Source organism: Petromyzon marinus, chromosome 65, assembly GCF_048934315.1.
Source record: "Petromyzon marinus isolate PM22_M1 ecotype Great Lakes invasive population chromosome 65, UKy_Petmar_22M1.pri1.0, whole genome shotgun sequence".
NCBI lineage: Eukaryota > Metazoa > Chordata > Hyperoartia > Petromyzontiformes > Petromyzontidae > Petromyzon > Petromyzon marinus.
In genome coordinates, this window is record NC_133731.1 from 3726407 (window position 1) to 3745787 (window position 19381).

The 19381-nt window shown below is 57.7% G+C and overlaps 1 protein-coding gene across 1 annotated transcript; it reads right to left on the reverse strand.

Moving 5' to 3' along the window:
- Positions 1 to 589: 589 nt before the first annotated feature.
- Positions 590 to 17664, reverse strand: AEBP2 (AE binding protein 2). The gene is made up of 8 exons (XM_032978174.2): positions 17310 to 17664; positions 13575 to 13857; positions 12343 to 12450; positions 10807 to 10999; positions 9311 to 9435; positions 5078 to 5145; positions 1070 to 1183; positions 590 to 761 (listed from the first exon to the last, which is right to left on the reverse strand). Exons 1-8 carry the CDS (start codon positions 17543 to 17545, stop codon positions 728 to 730), a joined length of 1161 nt encoding a protein of 386 aa, XP_032834065.2. The 5' UTR covers positions 17546 to 17664; the 3' UTR covers positions 590 to 727.
- Between the last annotated feature and the right edge of the window lie 1717 nt (positions 17665 to 19381).

Consider the following 19381-nt stretch of genomic DNA (forward strand, 5'->3'; position numbering starts at 1 on the left):
TGCACTAGGGCGGACTCGGGTCGACTCAGGTACACTAGGGTGGACTTGGGTCGACTCCGGTGGTCTCGGGCGGACTCGGGTCGACTCGGGTGCACTAGGGTGGACTCCGTCCTTGCCGTCATCGCGAGGGGCAAGCGAGGTCCGAGTGAGCGAGTGGTGAGCAGTTCAATTGGTGGGCGGTTCGAGTGGTGAGCAGTCTGAGTGAGCGATTGGAGAGGGGTCCGAGTGGGCGAGTCGTGAGCGGTCGGAGTGAGCGAGTGGTGAGCGGTGGGAGTGAGCGAGTGGTGAGCGGTCCGAGTGGGCGAGTGGTGAGCGGTCGGAGTGAGCGAGTGGTGAGCGGTGGGAGTGAGCGAGTGGTGAGCGGTCCGAGTGGGCGAGTGGTGAGCGGTCGGAGTGAGCGAGTGGTGAGCGGTCCGAGTGGGCGAGTGGTGAGCGGTCTGAGTGAGTGATTGGTGAGCGATCCGAGCGAGTGGTGAGCCGTCCGACTGAGCAAGTGGTGAGCGGTCTGAGTTAGCAAGTGGTGAGCGGTCTGAGTGTGCGAGTGGTGAGCGAGTGGTGAGCGGTCCGAGTGTGCAAGTGGTGAGCGAGTGGTGAGCGGTCCGAGTCAGCCAGTGGGTGAGCGGTCCGAGTCAGCGAGTGGTGAGCGATCCGAGCGAGTGGCGAGTTGTTCCGAGTGAGCGAGCGGTGAGCGAGCGGTGAGCGCTGGGTCCAGCCTGCGAGGCTACCGCTACTTCCTCTTGTAGCGCTTCTGTGGCATCGCTCTGAGCAGAGGGAAGCAGCAGAGGGCAGCACCAACAGCGGCGAGAAACAGCCGATTAAATCACTCGCGCACTCACCTCCACGCCGACCCACTCACTCACTCACCCACCCGCCCGCCCGCACGATCACTCGCTTCACCCACTCGCTCGCCAACTCGCCCAACCCACTCGACCCAGGTTCACCCTCTCAGGACTCCTCCACCTGGAGGAGCCCCACAGAGGAGTCTCAAACCGCGCCCGGTGTTCGGCGAGGGTCGCGGCGAGGGGCAACGCCGAGTGGGGCGGGGGTGGGGGGGGGTAGCGACGCTCACCGGTAGATGTTGGGGTCCAGGAAGCTCGTCGAGTCCTTGGGCAGCTTGGAGAGGTGGACGAGCTTGGTGCGGAACTCCAGCGAGTCGTTCTCGCTCACCCACACGTCGGGGAGTCTGCGGAGAGGACGCGGCGCACCGTCGTCGTCACGGCGTCAACGCGGCACAACGTTGTCACGGCGTCACCAACGCGGCACAGCGTCGTCACACCGCCACCATCACCGTCAACGCGGCACCACTGCCGTCGCCGGCGAAACACGGTCAACTCTGCCTCCCCCCACCCCCACCCACCCGGTGCCGACGTTTGCAGCAAAAGCGCAAGGAGCCAGCGGTGGAAATTCCACGTTCCGTGCGGCAGCGGCGAGGGACGGCCGCCGTTCGACTTCCGCATCGACCCCCCCCCCCCCCCCTCCCGAACGGACGACGGATTGGCTGAGTTAACCCACCCACCGCCACCACCACCACCCCACCCCAACCACCAACAAAACCGGGGTTTGAGAAAAGGTGTTATGAAACAGGATGCCGAAACACCAAACAGAAACCAGAGGACGCCAAAAGGCGAACGGGCACAAAGACAATGCCACCGTCAGGGGCATTGAGATGCCCAGGGTGGGCGGCTACAATATGGGACCTTTTCTTGCCAGTGTTAAAATACAAGAATTTAAGTTTTACCCTTTCTGGCGAAAAAAAACACAAACCAGCCGTTAAAGATGTTAAAACACCAAACGGAAACCTCTTACAAGGAATCCTGTCCGCAATTAACCACACACGGTACCTTGCGGTGAACGTGCAACCAACAAACACGTGCTCTGCTGGTGTATGACGATGCCATCGTCTTTGACACCGATTGGTCCACACCAGAGACAGCTTTCTTTAAAACCTCGTCTCACAACGGCGTCAGAGACAAGAGGACGAGGCCAAAAGGCGAACGGGCACAAAGACAACGGCACCGTCACGGGCATTGAGATGCTCGGGGTGAGCGGCTACAATATGGGACCTTTTCAGGGTTTGACCTCGCGACACATCGCGACCTTTGCAAGCGGCCTCGCTCGAACCGCACAGGGGGCGTGCGCGCTTGTCCGAGGCCACCGTGAGCCAAGGCCCCGGATTCGAACTCGGCTCGTCCGACGTTTCTGGAGCCACCGTGCCCCCCTACGGTCAAACGAACGGGGGGTGACGTTCCTGCCTGCCCGCCTGCAGGTCCCACCCCCCCCCCCCCCCCACCCCGCGCCGAACTTCTTTCGCGCAGTACGTAGTCGACCGCGCTCGATGGGAGCCTACGCTCGGATGTTCCGGCCGCGGTCCGCGAGAGGAGTTCACGTGGAAGGCGGGAGGAGGGGATTGTGGGTAGCAACCCCATGTCGGTTTACTGTGAAGGTCATATCGGCCGGCTAGCGTCAAGCCTTTACTTCCCCCCGCCACCCTCCACCAGACACGCGCACACACACACACACACACGCGCACACACACACACGCAGACACACACACACACACGCACGCACACGCAGACAGACACAGTCACGCGTGGACGCATACTCCAGCGTGCAGACGCATGCTCCAGGCAGACGCACGCGCAGGCACACAGGCACACAGGCACACGTTCGCGGACACGCAAACACCCGCGCGGACACGGGGGGCGGGGGAGACACGCACGCGGACCAAGGCACACACAGACCCACGCACACACAGATAAGGCAAAGATACACACACACTAGCAGATACGTGTACAGACAGAGACGTACACAAAGACAAACATCCCCCGTATAGCCTTAACAGACTGTTGGGGCAAGTGCTCGGTACAGAGCGCCAATGAAGGCCGGCGCGGCACACGAGGGGGTATAGGGTGGCCAGCACCACGCCCGGCCGCCTTTGTCTCCCCAGTGTGGCGATGTTTACACACCGCGCCAGGTTACTCATTTGAGGCCGAGTCGACCTAGGGGAGGCCCAGGACCGGTTCAGATAATCGTCGCTGGTGTTGGCAGTGAGCGGGAATCGAACTCGGGTCACCGGTTCCGCTACACTGCCGCTCCCCACACACACACACACACACGTAGGCACGCACACTCACACACACGCACTCTAGCAGATAGGCGTGCAGACACGCATAAGCAGATACGAATGCAGGCACACATAAGCAGTCCCACGCCCGCATACACACGGGATGCACGGGGAGGAACACGACATGCAGACACACATAGGCGTACCAACAAATGAAGAAAACTACAGGCACAGACACGAAGAGAAAGCTGCCCCGTGTAGCCTTTCACAACACTGTTGCGGGCCAGTGCCGTTCGGGAGCACCCACTCAGGCTGGGATGGGACACAGATACGCACACGGACACATGTACACACACTCGCTCGCTCAGACGCATGTACACACTAATGCACGCGCACACACACACACGCACACACACGCGCGCGCGCGCACGCTCAAGCAACACACGCACACAAGCAGGAGCCTGCACGCACGACCCCAGACGCACGCACGCACGCGCGGCCTCATTAGATTGCGAGTTCCAGGAAACGGGCTCTGCCGCTACAAGCGCGCACACTCGCACACACACGCACACACGCACACACGCACACACCCCCCACACACACGCTCCCCCATCTCCCCGCTCGCCCCCCATCTCCCCACCACGCCCCCCGCCCCCCCACTCGCACACCGTAGCGGAACGGGAGCTCCCGTTCAACTTTCACGCTCGCCCGCACCGCGGCCACCGCCACGCGAATCGACGTTCGCGCTCGACAAGGCGCCCGCCCGCCCGCCCGCCCGCCCGCCCGCGCGGAAACTGCCCGTCGGCATCCGCCAGCGCTCTCGCCGGTGTCTGCCGGTGCCAGCGCGGCACCGGCGCTGCCGCTGGCGCGGCTTTGCCCCGGCAGACACCGGCATCGAACCGACGGTCGGGCGGGCGGGCGGGCGGGCGAGCAGCCCTCGCTAACTCAATCAATGCTCGTTTAATCAGCAGCGCCCGCTCGGAGCGCTGCTGCAGGAACACGCAACCGCCGTCACGAGGGACAACGGTGGTGGCGGTCGTGGTGGGGGGAGTGGTGGTATAGCGGTGGTGGTGAGAGTGGTGGTGGTGGTGGAGGTGATGGTAGTGATGGTGGCAGTCGCGGTGGTGGCGAGAGTGCCGGCGTTCATGGCGGTGGTGGCAGTGGTGGTGGTTGTGCAAGTGGTGGTGGTTGTAGCGGTGGTTGTGCAAGTGGTGTCAGTGGTGGCGGTGGTGGTTGTAGCGGTGGTTGTGCAAGTGGTGTCAGTGGTGGTGGCGGTGGTGGCAGTGGTGGTGGTTGTGCAAGTGGTGTCAGTGGTGGCGGTGGTGGTTGTAGCGGTGGTTGCGCAAGTGGTGGCAGTGGTGGTGGCGGTGGTGGTTGTAGCGGTGGTTGTGCAAGTGGTGTCAGTGGTGGCGGTGGTGGTTGTAGCGGTGGTTGTGCAAGTGGTGGCAGTGGTGGCGGTGGTGGCAGTGGTGGTGGGTGTGCAAGTGGTGTCAGTGGTGGCGGTGGTGGTAGTGGTGGCGGTGGTGGTTGTAGCGGTGGTTGTGCAAGTGGTGTCAGTGGTGGTGGCGGTGGTGGTTGTAGCGGTGGTTGCGCAAGTGGTGGCAGTGGTGGTGGTGGTGGCGGTTGTGCAAGTGGTGTCAGTGGTGGTTGTAGCGGTGATGGGAGTTGTGGCGGTGGCGGCAGTCGCGGTAGTGGTGAGGTTGCCGGCGGCGGCGGCGCCGGGAACGCCGCCTGCAATCTGCAGCTTTGTAGGCGAGGGTTGGTGGAACACGAAAACAGATTTGTTGACGCGCACGCACGGCACATTGAGCACGCATGGTGGGGGGGGTGGGGGGTGGGGGGGTGGCGGTGTCCTTGAGCGGCGGTCTCCCCAGGAGCACCGCCAGCCCAGGAGCACCGAGGCGGGAGGGCAACGACTCGCCGCTCCGCGCCCCGCGGGTCCCGCGGCCCCCGCGGGAGCGTGCCCCATGCACGCGAGACGATAAACCGTCGTGAAGACGGCTTCGGGCTCACATGTCCTCGGGGGTCCAGTGCAGCAGCACCTTCACCTTGCCCGTCTCGTCCTTCCTGCGCGCCACCACCTGCTCGCTCACAAGTGCAAAGGCAAAGATTCCCGTCTCCGTGTAGCCTTAACAGACCGTTGGGGCAAGAGCTGTTAGCGAGCAGCGCCTACAAAGGCCGGCACGGCACACGAGGGGCATTTTGTCTCCGCAGTGGCGATGTTTACTACACACCGCACCAGGGCTCATTTGAAGCCGAGTCGACCTAGGGGAGGACCAGGACCGGTTCAGATAATTATCCGAACCAGTGACGATGATAATCGTCACTGGTGTTGGCCGTGAGTGGGAATCGAACCTGGGTCGCCAGGTTCTTAGCGCAGTGCGCTAACCGCTACAATACCGCTCCCCACACACAGACACACACACCGTCACACACACAGATTCAACAGTCACTCAACAAGGGCCATTGCCATGAATGTTGAATTTGATGTAAATGCTTTCGCTTTACAAACACAGAGGCCAGGAGACACATTTTGAGTCTATGGGTCTCCGTGTGAGTCTGTGTGCGAGTCTGTATGCGAGACTATGGCTCCCTATGTGAGTCTATGAGTCCCTGTGTGTGTCTACGGGTCTCTGTGTGAGTGTATGGGTCTGTGTGTGTGTGTGTGAGTCTATGGGTCTCTGTGTGAGTCTATAGGTCTGTGTGTGAGTCTATGGGTCTGTGTGTGTGCGAGTCTATGGGTCTCTGTGGATCGAGGGGCTGTGTGTGTGCGAGTCTATGGGTCTCTGTGTGAGTCAATGGGTCTCTGTGTGAGTCAATGGGTCTGTGTGTATGTGAGTATATGCGTCTCTGTGTGTGTGTGAGTCTATGGGTCTCTGTGCGAGTCTATGTGTCTGTGTGTGTGTGTGTGAGTCTATGGATCTGTGTGTGTGTGAGTCTATGGGTCTGTGTGTGTGTGTGAGAGTCTATGGGTCTGTGTGTGTGTGAGTCTATGGGTCTGTGTGTGTGTCTATGGGTCTCTGTGTGAGTGTATGGGTCTCTGTGTGTGTGCGAGTCTATGGGTCTCTGTGTGTGAGTCTATGGGTCTCTGTGCGAGTCTATGGGTCTCTGTGTGAGTCTGTGTGTGTGTGAGTATATGGGTCTCTGTGTGAGTCTATGTGTCTCTGTGTGTGTGTGTGTGAGTCTATGGATCTGTGTGTGAGAGTCTATGGGTCTGTGTGTGTGTGAGTCTATGGGTCTGTGTGTGTGTGAGGCTATGGGTCTGTGTGTGTGAGTCTATGGGTCTGTGTGTGTGTCTATGGGTCTCTGTGTGAGTGTATGGGTCTCTGTGTATGTGTGAGTCTATGTGTCTCTGTGTGTGTGAGTCTATGGGTCTCTGTGTGAGTCTATGTGTCTCTGTGTGTGTGAGTCTATGCGTCTCTGTGTGTGTGTGTGAGTCTATGGGTCTCTGTGTGAGTCTATGTGTCTCTGTGTGTGTGAGTCTATGGGTCTGTGTGTGTGTGTGAGTCTATGTGTCTCTGTGTGTGTGAGTCTATGCGTCTGTGTGTGTGTGTGAGTCTATGGGTCTGTTTGTGAGTCTATGTGTCTGTGTGTGTGTGAGTCTACGGGTCTCTGTGTGAGTCTATGGGTCTCTGTGAGTCTATGAGTCTCTGTGTGTGTGTGCGAGTCTATGTGTCTCTATGTGTGTCTCTGTGTGTGAGTCTATGTGTCTGTGTGTGTGTGTGAGTCTATGTGTCTCTGTGCGAGTATATGTGTCTGTGTGTGTGTGTGAGTCTATGGATCTGTGTGTGTGTGAGTCTATGGGTCTGTGTGTGTGTGTGAGAGTCTATGGGTCTGTGTGTGTGTGAGTCTATGGGTCTGTGTGTGTGTCTATGGGTCTCTGTGTGAGTGTATGGGTCTCTGTGTGTGTGCGAGTCTATGGGTCTCTGTGTGTGAGTCTATGGGTCTCTGTGCGAGTCTATGGGTCTCTGTGTGAGTCTGTGTGTGTGTGAGTATATGGGTCTCTGTGTGAGTCTATGTGTCTCTGTGTGTGTGTGTGAGTCTATGGATCTGTGTGTGTGTGAGAGTCTATGGGTCTGTGTGTGTGTGAGTCTATGGGTCTGTGTGTGTGTGAGGCTATGGGTCTGTGTGTGTGAGTCTATGGGTCTGTGTGTGTGTCTATGGGTCTCTGTGTGAGTGTATGGGTCTCTGTGTATGTGTGAGTCTATGTGTCTCTGTGTGTGTGAGTCTATGCGTCTCTGTGTGTGTGTGAGTCTATGGGTCTCTGTGTGAGTCTATGTGTCTCTGTGTGTGTGAGTCTATGGGTCTGTGTGTGTGTGTGCGAGTCTATGTGTCTCTGTGTGTGTGTGAGTCTATGCGTCTGTGTGTGTGTGTGTGAGTCTATGGGTCTGTTTGTGAGTCTATGTGTCTGTGTGTGTGTGAGTCTACGGGTCTCTGTGTGAGTCTATGGGTCTCTGTGAGTCTATGGGTCTCTGTGTGTGTGTGCGAGTCTATGTGTCTCTATGTGTGTCTCTGTGTGTGAGTCTATGTGTCTGTGTGTGTGAGTCTATGTGTCTCTGTGTGAGGGGCTGTGCTGCCACCTGGTGGCGAGTGGCAGCCATGGCGGGAGAGAAAAGGGGCCCCTGGTGTAGTGCTGAACGATTTGGGGAAAATATTTAATTGCGATTTTTCTGACGATTGCGACTTGATTTGCGATTAAAATGTTTTAAGTCAAGCTCCAGTTCAATATTCACTGTGTAATAGATTTTAAACGCGTCATGGAGCATTACCACGTGACACCATCAACATATGAACTGCTCCATATATTCTAATGCAGGGATGATAACTTAAAAGACACGAATTGCTTCCAACGTGTATTTATAAAAAAAAAAAAATTCAATTGAAATAGAACAATCAAACATGGAACAATTGTTAAGTTAAATAAACAAAGTTAGAATAACATTAAAGTAAACCAATTCCAATAAGAAAGTCACAGGACCTTTTCAAATCGCAAAAAAACATTTGCAGCCTTTGCGATTTGCTAATCGCATTGTTTCAAATTGCGATTTCGATTTGAAATCGATTAATCGTTCAGCCCTAGCCGGGTGTGATTGTTGGCCACCCACCCCCTCGTGTGCCGAGCCGGCCTTCATAGGTGCTGCTCGCTAAGCGCACTTGTCCCAACAGTCTGTTGAGGCTCTACGGGGGATCTTTGTCTCTTTTGCGTGTACCGTGGTTTATACCGTGGCGTGTGTGTGTGTGTACTATGGTGTGTGTGTGTACTATGGTGTGTGTGTGTGTACTATGGTGTGTGTGTGTACCATGGTGTGCGTGTGTACCGTGGTGTGTGTGTGTACCATGGTGTGTGTGTGTACCATGGTGTGTGTGTGTGTACCATGGTGTGTGTGTGTACTATGGTGTGTGTGTGTACTATGGTGTGTGTACCATGGTGTGTGTGTGTACCGTGGTGTGTGTGTGTACCGTGGTGTGTGTGTGTACTGTGGTGTGTGTGTGTATCGTGGTGCGCACTGTGGTGTGTACCGTGGTGTGTACCATGGTGCGTATCGTGGTGTGTACCGTGGTGTGTACCGTGGGGCGTGTGCGTACCGTGGTGTGTACCGTGGAGCATACCGTGGTGTGTGTGTGTACCGTAGTGTGTACCGTGGTGTGTGTGTGTACCGTGGTGTGTGTGTGTACCGTGGTGTGTACCGTGGTGCGTACCGTGGTGTGTACCGTGGAGCGTACCGTGGTGTGTACCGTGGTGTGTACCGTGGTGTGTGTGTGTACCGTGGTGTGTACCGTGGAGCGTGTGTGTACCGTGGAGCGTACCGTGGTGTGTGTGTGTGTACCGTGGTGTGTGTGTGTGTGTACCGTGGTGCGTACCGTGGTGCGTACCGTGGTGCGTACCGTGGTGTGTACCGTGGTGTGTACCGTGGAGCGTACCGTGGAGCGTGTGTGTACCGTGGTGTGTACCGTGGAGCGTGTGTGTACCGTGGTGTGTACCGTGGTGTGTGTGTGTACCATGGTGTGTACCGTGGTGTGTGTACCGTGGTGTGTACCGTGGAGCGTGTGTGTACCGTGGTGTGTACCGTGGAGCGTGTGTGTACCGTGGTGTGTGTGTGTACCGTGGTGTGTGTACCGTGGTGTGTACCGTGGTGTGTGTGTGTACCGTGGTGTGTGTACCGTGGTGTGTACCGTGGTGTGTGTGTGTACCGTGGTGTGTACCGTGGTGTGTGTGTGTACCGTGGTGTGTACCGTGGAGCGTACCGCGCTGTGGAACACCACGCTGTGGCCCCCGCCCTGGCTGTCCACCTGGGTGTTGAGGTTGAAGCTCATGAGCCGGTGCCGGATGGCGTCCATCATCTGTGCGTCGAAGAAGTCGTCCGGCTTCGCTGTGCCGTGACAACACAGAGAGCACGCTCACCAGCCGCTCGCTCCCACGCTCACCAGCCGCTCGCTCCCACGCTCACCAGCCGCTCGCTCCCACGCTCACCAGCCGCTCGCTCCCACGCTCACCAGCCGCTCGCTCCCACGCTCACCAGCCGCTCGCTCCCACGCTCACCAGCCGCTCGCTCTCACGCTCACCAGCTGCTCACGCTCACCAGCCGCTCGCTCCCACGCTCACCAGCCGCTCGCTCTCACGCTCACCAGCCGCTCTCTCACGCTCACCAGCCGCTCGCTCTCACGCTCACCAGCCGCTCGCTCCCACGCTCACCAGCCGCTCTCTCACGCTCACCAGCCGCTCGCTCTCACGCTCACCAGCCGCTCTCTCTCACGCTCACCAGCCACTCTCTCTCACGCTCACCAGCCACTCTCACGCTCACCAGCCGCTCACTCCCACGCTCACCAGCCGCTCTCTCTCACGCTCACCAGCCACTCTCACGCTCACCAGCCGCTCGCTCTCACGCTCACCAGCCGCTCGCTCTCACGCTCACCAGCCACTCTCACGCTCACCAGCCGCTCGCTCTCACGCTCACCAGCCGCTCGCTCCCACGCTCACCAGCCGCTCGCTCCCACGCTCACCAGCCGCTCTCTCTCACACTCACCAGCCGCTCTCTCCCACGCTCACCAGCCGCTCTCTCCCACGCTCACCAGCCGCTCTCACGCTCACCAGCCGCTCTCTCCCACGCTCACCAGCCGCTCTCACGCTCACCAGCCGCTCGCTCTCACGCTCACCAGCCGCTCTCTCCCACGCTCACCAGCCGCTCTCACGCTCACCAGCCGCTCGCTCCCACGCTCACCAGCCACTCGCTCCCACACTCACCATCCGCTCTCTCCCACGCTCACCAGCCGCTCGCTCCCACGCTCACCAGCCGCTCTCATGCTCACCAGCCGCTCCCACGCTCACCAGCCGCTCGTTCCCACGCTCACCAGCCGCTCGTTCCCACACTCACCATCCGCTCTCTCCCACGCTCACCAGCCGCTCTCACGCTCACCAGCCGCTCTCTCCCACGCTCACCAGCCACTCTCACGCTCACCAGCTGCTCGTTCCCACACTCACCATCCGCTCTCTCCCACGCTCACCAGCCGCTCTCACGCTCACCAGCCGCTCTCTCCCACGCTCACCAGCCACTCTCACGCTCACCAGCTGCTCGCTCCCACGCTCACCATCCGCTCTCTCTCACGCTCACCAACCGCTCGCTCTCACGCTCACCAGCCGAGCGTCAGTCACTCGGGGGTCGCCCCGGGGTCACTCGTCGGCGTGGGTGGGGGGGGGGGGGTCCGCCAGGCGAGGGTTCGGGGGGGGCGGGCTGCCGACTCACGCAGAGAGAAGCGCCGCTTGCAGCGCAGACGCTGCTTGCGCTTGCCGGCCAGCGCCTTGCTGGGGGACTCCTCCTTGAGGCGGGGCTGGCTGGGCGGGCGCCCCGCCGAGGGCGAGCTGCTGAAGTGAGTGGGCACGTGGCGCGCCAGCCCCATCTGGGACGCGAACGTCGCCGTGCAGCCATCGATCACGCACTGCGGGGGCGGGGGGCGGGGGGCGGGGGGCGGGGGGCGGGGGGCGGGGGGCGGGGGGCGGGGGGGGCGGTGAGGGACGCGGCGCGTGGGGAGGTTGCCGGGCTGTGCCGGGCCCGGGTTGAAGTCCGCCACTCGGGCTCCTGGCTGGGCGGAGTTGGCGGAGTGTCAGTGAGAGCGTGTGCAACTGCGAGTGTGCGTTGGTGTGAGAGTGCGTGTGTGCGAGCGTGTGTGTGCGCGAGTGTTCGAGTGTGTGCGGGTGTGTTCGAGAGTGTGTGTGTGCAAGTGTGTGTGTGCGCGAGTGTTTTAGTGTGTAAGTGCGCGAGTGTGTGTGTGTCTTCGAGAGTGTGTGTGTAAGTGTGTGTGTGTGCGAGTGTTTTAGTGTGTAAGTGCGCGAGTGTGTAAGTGTGCGAGTGTGTGTGTGTGTGCGAGTGTGCGTGTGTAAGTGTGCGAGTGTGAGTGTGCGAGCGAGTGTATGTGAGTGCGAGTGTGTGTGTGAGTGTGGTGTGTGTGTGCGAGTGTGTGTGTGTGCGAGTGTTCGAGTGTGTCCGAGTGTGTGCGAGTGTGTTCGAGAGTGTGTGTGCAAGTGTGTGTGTGTGTGCGAGTGTTTTAGTGTGTCAGTGTGCGAGTGTGTGTGTGTGTCTGCGAGTGTGCGTGTGTAAGTGTGCAAGTGTGAGTGTGCGAGCGAGTGTGTGTGAGTGCGAGTGTGTGTGTGCGAGTGTGCGTGTGTGTGAGTGTGCGAGTGAGTGTGTGTGAGTGCGAGTGTGTGTGTGCGAATGTTCCGAGTGTGTGCGAGTATGTGCGAGTGTGTTCGAGAGTGTGTGTGCAAGTGTGTGTGTGTGCGAGTGTTTTAGTGTGTCATTGTGCGAGTGTGTGTGTGTGAGTGTGTGCGAGTGTGTGTGCAAGTGTGTGTGTGTGTGCGAGAGTGTGCGAGTGTGTGTGTGCGAGTGTGTGTGAGTGTTTTAGTATGCACGGAGTGAGTCTGTGCGAGTGTGTGTGTGTGAGTATGTGTGTGTGCGAGAGTGTGTGTGCGAGTGTGTGTGTGCGAGTGTGTGCGAGTGTTTTAGTGCGTACGAGTGAGTCTGTGCGAGTGTGTGTGTATGTGTGTGTGCGAGAGTGTGCGTGCAAGTGTGTGTGTGCGAGTGTTTTAGTGTGTACGAGCGAGTCTGTGCGAGTGTGTGTGTGAGTATGTGTGTGTGCGACAGTGTGTGTGTGCGAGTGTGTGTGTGCGAGTATGCGCGGAGTGTTCGAGTGCGCGTGCTTTTGTGCGATTGTGCGTGTGCGGAGTTTTGTTTGTTTGTTGACAAGAGCGATGGGGGAGGTGAGGGAGGGCGCGGCCGTGTCACCTTGAAGGGCTTGTCTCCGCTGTGCGACAGCACGTGCCTCTGGAGCCAGCTGTGGCTGGAGGACGGCGTGTTGAACACCTTGCAGCCCTTCCACAGGCACACGAACACCTGCCCGCGATTAGGGGGGGCGGGGGGGGAGACACATGCCGGCCGCTTGTTACGCTACGCGCGACCGGTGCGGATTCGTGGAGCATCCGAGGACGTGGAACCGAGCGGGCTGGCCGATGAGCGGAACCAGCGGTGTCAGGATCGGCCTCTGTGGAGGAGGAGGCTCGCAAAGGGCGCCGGCGCCGCCGCCGCTGCTGAGCAGTTGGAGGCAGTCGCCCCCCAGCAACAATGGGGGGCGGAGGGAGCGACGCTCACAACAACGAGCGGAGCGTTCACTGGTTGGCACAGTAGGGGGGGGGGGCACAGCCTGGCACATCGGGCCAGTCGCCTCGGTCGGTCAACCAACGACACCTGCTGGGTCTCTCCCGTGACCTCCGACCAGCAGCGAAAGCCTTCGACACTTCGCGTGGCCTTAACGTGCACCTGGCCTGGCACGAGCGCCGTGGTGATGTCGCCACCCCCAAGCGTTGTTGTGCGTGTTCGTACGAGTCTGTGCGTACGTGTCTGTGCGTCCGTACGTGTCTGTGTGTACGTGTCTGTGCGTGCGTACGTGTCTGTGCGTACGTGTCTGTGCGTCCGTACGTGTCTGTGCGTACGTGTCTGTGCGTCCGTACGTGTCTGTGCGTCCGTACGTGTCTATGCGTACGTGTCTGTGCGTCCGTACGTGTCTGTGCGTACGTGTCTGTGCGTCCGTACGTGTCTGTGCGTACGTGTCTGTGCGTCCGTACGTGTCTGTGCGTACACGCGCGCATGCCTGTGTATACGTGCATGCGCATCTGTGTGTACGTGTGCGCATCTGTGCGTGCGTGACAAAAGGCGGCGGGGCGTGGCGCTGGCCACCCCAACCACCTCGTGCGCCACAGTGCCGGCCTTCATAGGCGCTGCTCGCCAACAGCACTCGCCCCAACAGTCTGTTACAGGCTACACGGGGGATCTTTGTCTTTGCTTTATAGGCGCTGCTCGCTAACAGCACTCGCCCCCTACAGTCTGTTACAGGCTACACGGGGGATCTTTGTCTTTGCTTTATAGGCGCTGCTCGCCAACAGCACTTGCCCCCGACAGCCTGTTGCAGGCTACACGGGGGAGCTTTGTCTTTGCGTGCGCGCTCGGCGCTGCCCCCTCACCTCCCGGCTGGCCTGCCGGTCCACGTGCGCCGTGCGGATGTGCTCCGCCAGGTCGGGGCTGCAGCCGAACGCCGCCTGGCACTTGTCCCAGCGGCACACGCACGCGGCCGCCAGCGGGTGCACTGTGGGGGGCGCGTGCGGTGGGGGGCCTCCGCCGCCTCCGCCGCCTCCGCCGCCTCCGCCGCCTCCGCCGCCGCCCGCCGTGAACGCCGTGAACGCCGTGAACGCCGGGGTGGAGCGGCCCGACGACACGGTGCTCTCCGCGTCCGGGAACGTGCTCACGCTACAAAGAGAGAAAAGAGAGAAAAAGAAAAAAAAAAAAAGATCCTTTCTAGATTTGAAGCTTTCGTGACTGCAAGGATCCATACTCTTTGGTTCTATTCGGTTAAAGTCGCGTAGGTCAAAAAAATTTAAACAACCAAAAAATCACGGCGTTTCGGCCACAACACAAGCGGCCTTCGTCAGGTGAAGGGACCGGCGCCTGTCTCGAAGACTGCGCTGGAGCGAAACAGAGCACAAGCTCAGACCGCGGACCTTTAAGCTGTGTGAGAGGGATTAAGGTGCCTCGACAAAGGAATTGGCGTAAAAAAAATTCGCATTTGATTGGCGGACTTAGCATGATGAAAACAAAAAAAAAGAGATCCCCCACCCCAGCAGTAGCCTCAGAGCGGTTAAGGCCAAGCACGGCACACAAGGGGGAGCGGGTGGCCAGCACCACGGGCCCGGCCGTGACCGGCTTCTCATTCGAGACCGATTCGACTCGGCAGGGGGTGGGGGAGGAGGCCCAGAACCGGTTCAGATAATCAACGCCGCTGTCGACCACGAGCTGGAATCGAAAGCTCGGCCCGCCGGGTTCGTGGTGCGACGCGGCGGGGGCTGGGTGCACGATGAGGCGACGGGAAACGCGTAAAGCTCGCTGGGAGATGGCATAACGGACCCCGTGCGTTACAGGTTGGCCGAGATGACTGGCTCGTACTCCCCCACTACGTTTTAGCCACCCGGGCGCTCCACTCGTTGTCGCGAGCGGATACCTCCACCGCTTCCAACTTTCCAAGCAGCACAAATCCTGGCACGGTCCAGGGGCATTGTGCGAGAGAATCCTCTGATCAAGACACCGCTGGTACCGGTCATCGGCAGGCCCACTCAGCTCCACGTCCTCCTGTACCACGTCACTCCATCTCTTCTCTGGCCCGTGCCGTGCCTGCTTAGCCCCCTCTATCCGCCATAAACAGAAGTTGCTTGGGCATGCGGTGAGTGGGCATGCGGGCTACATGACCCAGCCAGCGCAGCCTTGCCTCCCGGAGGACCTTACGGATGGGACTTTGTCCAGATCTTTAAAGGATTGGTGAGCTCCTCACAAAATCCAGCCTGGTTAAACCCAGGATGGATCGTAGGCAGGCCAGCCTGAATGTTTCTAACCGGGGAAGATGTTCCATTACGGGGAACCCTTCTCTACGCTTGCAAAACATGGAGGGAATGACCATGGCCGAGAAGACCCGAAGCTTCGTGCGGAGAGCCAGACCAGATAGCTTCCACACAGCGTTACGCGGCCGATTAAAAGATAATGCCGCTCGACTGATTCGAAGTTAGACCTCTGCTGTCAAACCGGAGCTGGTCATAAGCACATTGCCCAGGTATAGGAAACTCTCCACTCTCTCCACTACTGCTCCATCACCAATGAAGAGCCACGGGGGTAGAGTGTTTGGAGGCAGGTGTTTAGTGGCACGCTCCAGGTTCAGCAGCAGTGCCTCCAACTCCTCCTCTGAGTGAGCAGAAGTCACCAGATCATTAGCATACATGACATGGCTGACCAACAGGAAGCCATCCCTTTACCACACCCGGGCATCGATCAGCCTCCCGTTATATCTGTACCAGATGGAAATTCCTTGCAGTACAGCCATGGAAAGCTTCTCGAATTACGTGGCCAAAGATGATGTTTAATAATATGGGAGGACAACCCTGTCACACCCCAAGGTGTACAGGGAATGCCTCCGACTCCTGGCCACAAAGCTTTACCTGGGCCTGCCCACCATCATGAAGGCCATTAATGATTGTGAGCAGAAAGTCAGGGACTCCGAAAGCACGAAGAACTGCCCACAGCCCTGGCCTGTTGATGGTTTCATAGGCCTTGGCCAGGTCAACAAAGCAAAGATGTAGGTCTAGTTGGAATTCCCTACACCTCTGCTGTAGCAGACGGACAGAGAATATGGCATCCGTGCAGGACCGCCCTGGTCTGAAACCACATTTGGGGCTCCGTAATCCTCTCCTCGGCGTGCCTGGCAAGGCGGTGTTGAATAATCCTTGCGAGGATCTTTCCTGGCACACCGAGAAGAGTGATGCTCCTGTAGTTGTTACAATCTGTGCGGTCCCCCCTCTTAAGGAGGGGGGGGGGGACTGCCAGGGACAACCAGGGTGTCATTCCAATCCTGCGGAACCCGTCCTGTGGTCCAGACAGTTGTGATGATGTCATGTAGAGCAGCCTGCAGACAAGATGCCACCCTCCCTCGGCGTTTCACTTGGGAGATCGTCTCTGCCCTGCACGTTTCCTGGTCTCGGACGTCGGATCGCCTCTCGCGCTTTCTCCACAGATGGCACCTCAGCCAACCATTCAGAAGTGGGGTGGCTACTTCTGTTAATATTTGAGGCACGGCAGCCAAAGCATCACATAACCAACACACGCACAGATATACAGATACACACACATACAAGATACACACACACAAGACACACACACACACGCGCAAACACATTCCCAGATACACACACACAAAGACACACACACATGCAAACACATTCCCAGATACACACACACAAAGACACACACACATGCAAACACATACACAGATACACACACATGCAAACACATTCCCAGATACACACACACATACAAAGACACACACACATGCAAACACATACACAGATACACACACATGCAAACACATTCCCAGATACACACACACACATACAAAGACACACACACACGCGCAAACACATTCCCAGATACACACACATACAAAGACACACACATGCAAACACATACACAGATACACACACACATACATGCAATACACACTTGGAAGAGACAGAAGGACAGGGAGAAAGAGAAGGGCTGGCGAGAGAGAAGTGCAGGAGAGGGAGAGAGGACATGCAAGAGAGAAGGGCAGTGAGAGAGGGAGAGAAGGGCGAGAGCGAGAAGGGCATGGACAGAGAGGGCAGGGAGAGAAGGGCAGGCGAGAGAGAGAAGGGCAGGGGGAGAGGGAGAGAGAGAGGGGCAGGCGAGAGAGAGGGAGATCGACAAGGGCAGGGAGATATAGAGAGGGCATGCGAGGGCAGGGAGAAGGGCAGGCGAGAGAGAAGGGCAGGGATAGGGAGAAGGGCTGGGATAGAGGGAGGGAGAAGGGCAGTGATAGAGAGAAGGGCAGGGGAGGGTGGGGGGAGAGAGAGAAGGGCAGAGAGAGGGAGAAGGGTAGGCGAGGGAGGGAGAGAGAGGGAGAAGGGCAGGGAGAGAGAGAGGGAGAGAGGGAGAGAGAGAGGGAGAAGGGCAGGGATAGAGAGGGAGAGAGAGAAGGGCAGGCGAGGGCAGGGAGAGAGAGAGGGAGAGAGAGAGAGGGAGAGAGAGGGAGAAGGGCAGGGAGAGAGAGAGGGAGAGAGGGAGAGAGAGAGAGGGAGAGAGAGAGGGAGAAGGGCAGGGAGAGAGAGAGGGAGAGAGAGAAGGGCAGGCGAGGAGGTGTCCACCTGTCCTCGGAGTCCGCTCCACGCGGCCCCGCGTCTCCGGCGCCCTCCCTCGCCTTGCCGTTCGTCAGCGCTTCGGCCTTGTCGGCAGCCTTCTCGTCACCGTCGCCACCGCCTCCACCTCCCGCGGTCGCCGCCACCGCCGCCGCCGCCTCGGCCCTCACCTCGGCCCTCACCCCGCTCCTCACCTCGCCCCTCACCCTCACCACGCTACCATCACTCTGAGGCCTCGAGGCCATCACAACAACCACCACCACCACTACACTGCCCCGATCGATTCCCCGGATCGCGCTGACGACTCGGCGTCGCCTCTCCGATCGATTCTTTAAAGCGCTTCAACACGCGGGGGAATCGATAGCTACGGTGGAATCGTTGGCTCCGACAAAATGTTACCACAAATCGGTCGGCGGCTGCGCGCCGCTAAACGCGTCTCTCTCGCTCGAAGCGATTCGATTCCCCTGACAAAAATAAAATGGTGATATCGAGCGGCTGTCGATTCCTCAAACAACTCGATTATTTTATTGTTTCCCTTCAACGTGACTTTACCGAAAGAACCAAGAATATGAATCACTGCAGTCACGAAAGCTTTAAATCAAAATTTAACTCGATTACTCTTGGTGGACGCCTGATGTCGGTTGTCATTACTGCTGGCGAAACGTCGGACTCGAATTGTCAACGTTGTAGTGGCTTTACTATCCAACACACCTATATTAGGGGCCGTCCATAAATGACGTCACGCGATTTTGGACGATTTTTGACCCCCCCCCAGCCTCGTCACAAGGCGTCACAAAAAGTCAGACCCCCTCAAATTTGACGTCACAAAGCTCTGCCCCCCCCAAATTTTTTTTTAAACATGATTCAAATCGCTTTCAACTATTGTCATTGTATTCTTGGTTCTTTCGGTAAAGTCACCACGTAGAAGAGAAACAAATAATAAAAATATAAAACAATACAATTCTCACGACGTTTCGACTGCAACACAAGCAATCATCATCAGGTGTGAAAACCACAGCAAGAAATTTAAAAAAGTGGCGTTTATTTCACGTTAGCACCACGGATAGCGATTTGACACTTTGTTCCTGATGGACTCGTCCATCCGAACAAACTGTCAAATCGCTACTCGTCCATCTGAACAAACTGCCAAATCGCTACTCGTCCATCTGAACAAACTGTCAAATCGCTACACGTCCATCTGAACAAACTACCAAATCGCTACTCGTCCATCTGAACAAACTGTCAAAATCGCTACTCGTCCATCTGAACAAACTGTCAAATCGCTACTCGTCTATCTGAACAAACTGTCAAAATCGCTAATCGTCCATCTGAACAAACTGTCAAATCGTTACTCGTCCATCTGAACAAAGTGTCAAAATCGCTACTCGTCCATCTGAACAAACTGTCAAATCGCTACTCGTCCATCTGAACAAACTGTCAAATCGCTACTCGTCCATCTGAACAAACTGTCAAAATCGCTACTTGTCCATCTGAACAAACTGCCAAATCGCTACTCGTCCATCCGAACAAACTGTCAAATCGCTACTCGTCCATCTGAACAAACTGCCAAATCGCTACTCGTCCATCTGAACAAACTGTCAAATCGCTACACGTCCATCTGAACAAACTACCAAATCGCTACTCGTCCATCTGAACAAACTGTCAAAATCGCTACTCGTCCATCTGAACAAACTGTCAAATCGTTACTCGTCCATCTGAACAAAGTGTCAAAATCGCTACTCGTCCATCTGAACAAACTGTCAAATCGCTACTCGTCCATCTGAACAAACTGTCAAATCGCTACTCGTCCATCTGAACAAACTGTCAAAATCGCTACTTGTCCATCTGAACAAACTGCCAAATCGCTACTCGTCCATCTGAACAAACTGTCAAATCGCTACTCGTCCATCCGAACAAACTGCCAAATCGCTACTCGTCCATCTGAACAAACTGTCAAATCGCTACACATCCATCGGAACTAACTGTCAAATCGCTACTCGTCCATCTGAACAAACTGTCAAATCGCTACACGTCCATCTGAACAAACTGTCAAATCGCTACTCGTCCATCTGAACAAACTG

Excerpts from the sequence above, each read along its gene's own strand:
- AEBP2 (XM_032978174.2), bottom strand. The coding sequence starts at position 17,545 with ATGGCCTCGAGGCCTCAGAGTGATGGTAGCGTGGTGAGGGTGAGGGGC. Across the intron at positions 5,146-9,310 it reads GCGTGGTGTTCCACAGCGCG|GTGGTGGCGCGCAGGAAGGA; the intron begins GTACGCTCCACG and ends GTGAGCGAGCAG. Across the intron at positions 762-1,069 it reads CTGGACCCCAACATCTACCG|AGCGATGCCACAGAAGCGCT; the intron begins GTGAGCGTCGCT and ends CCCTCTGCTCAG.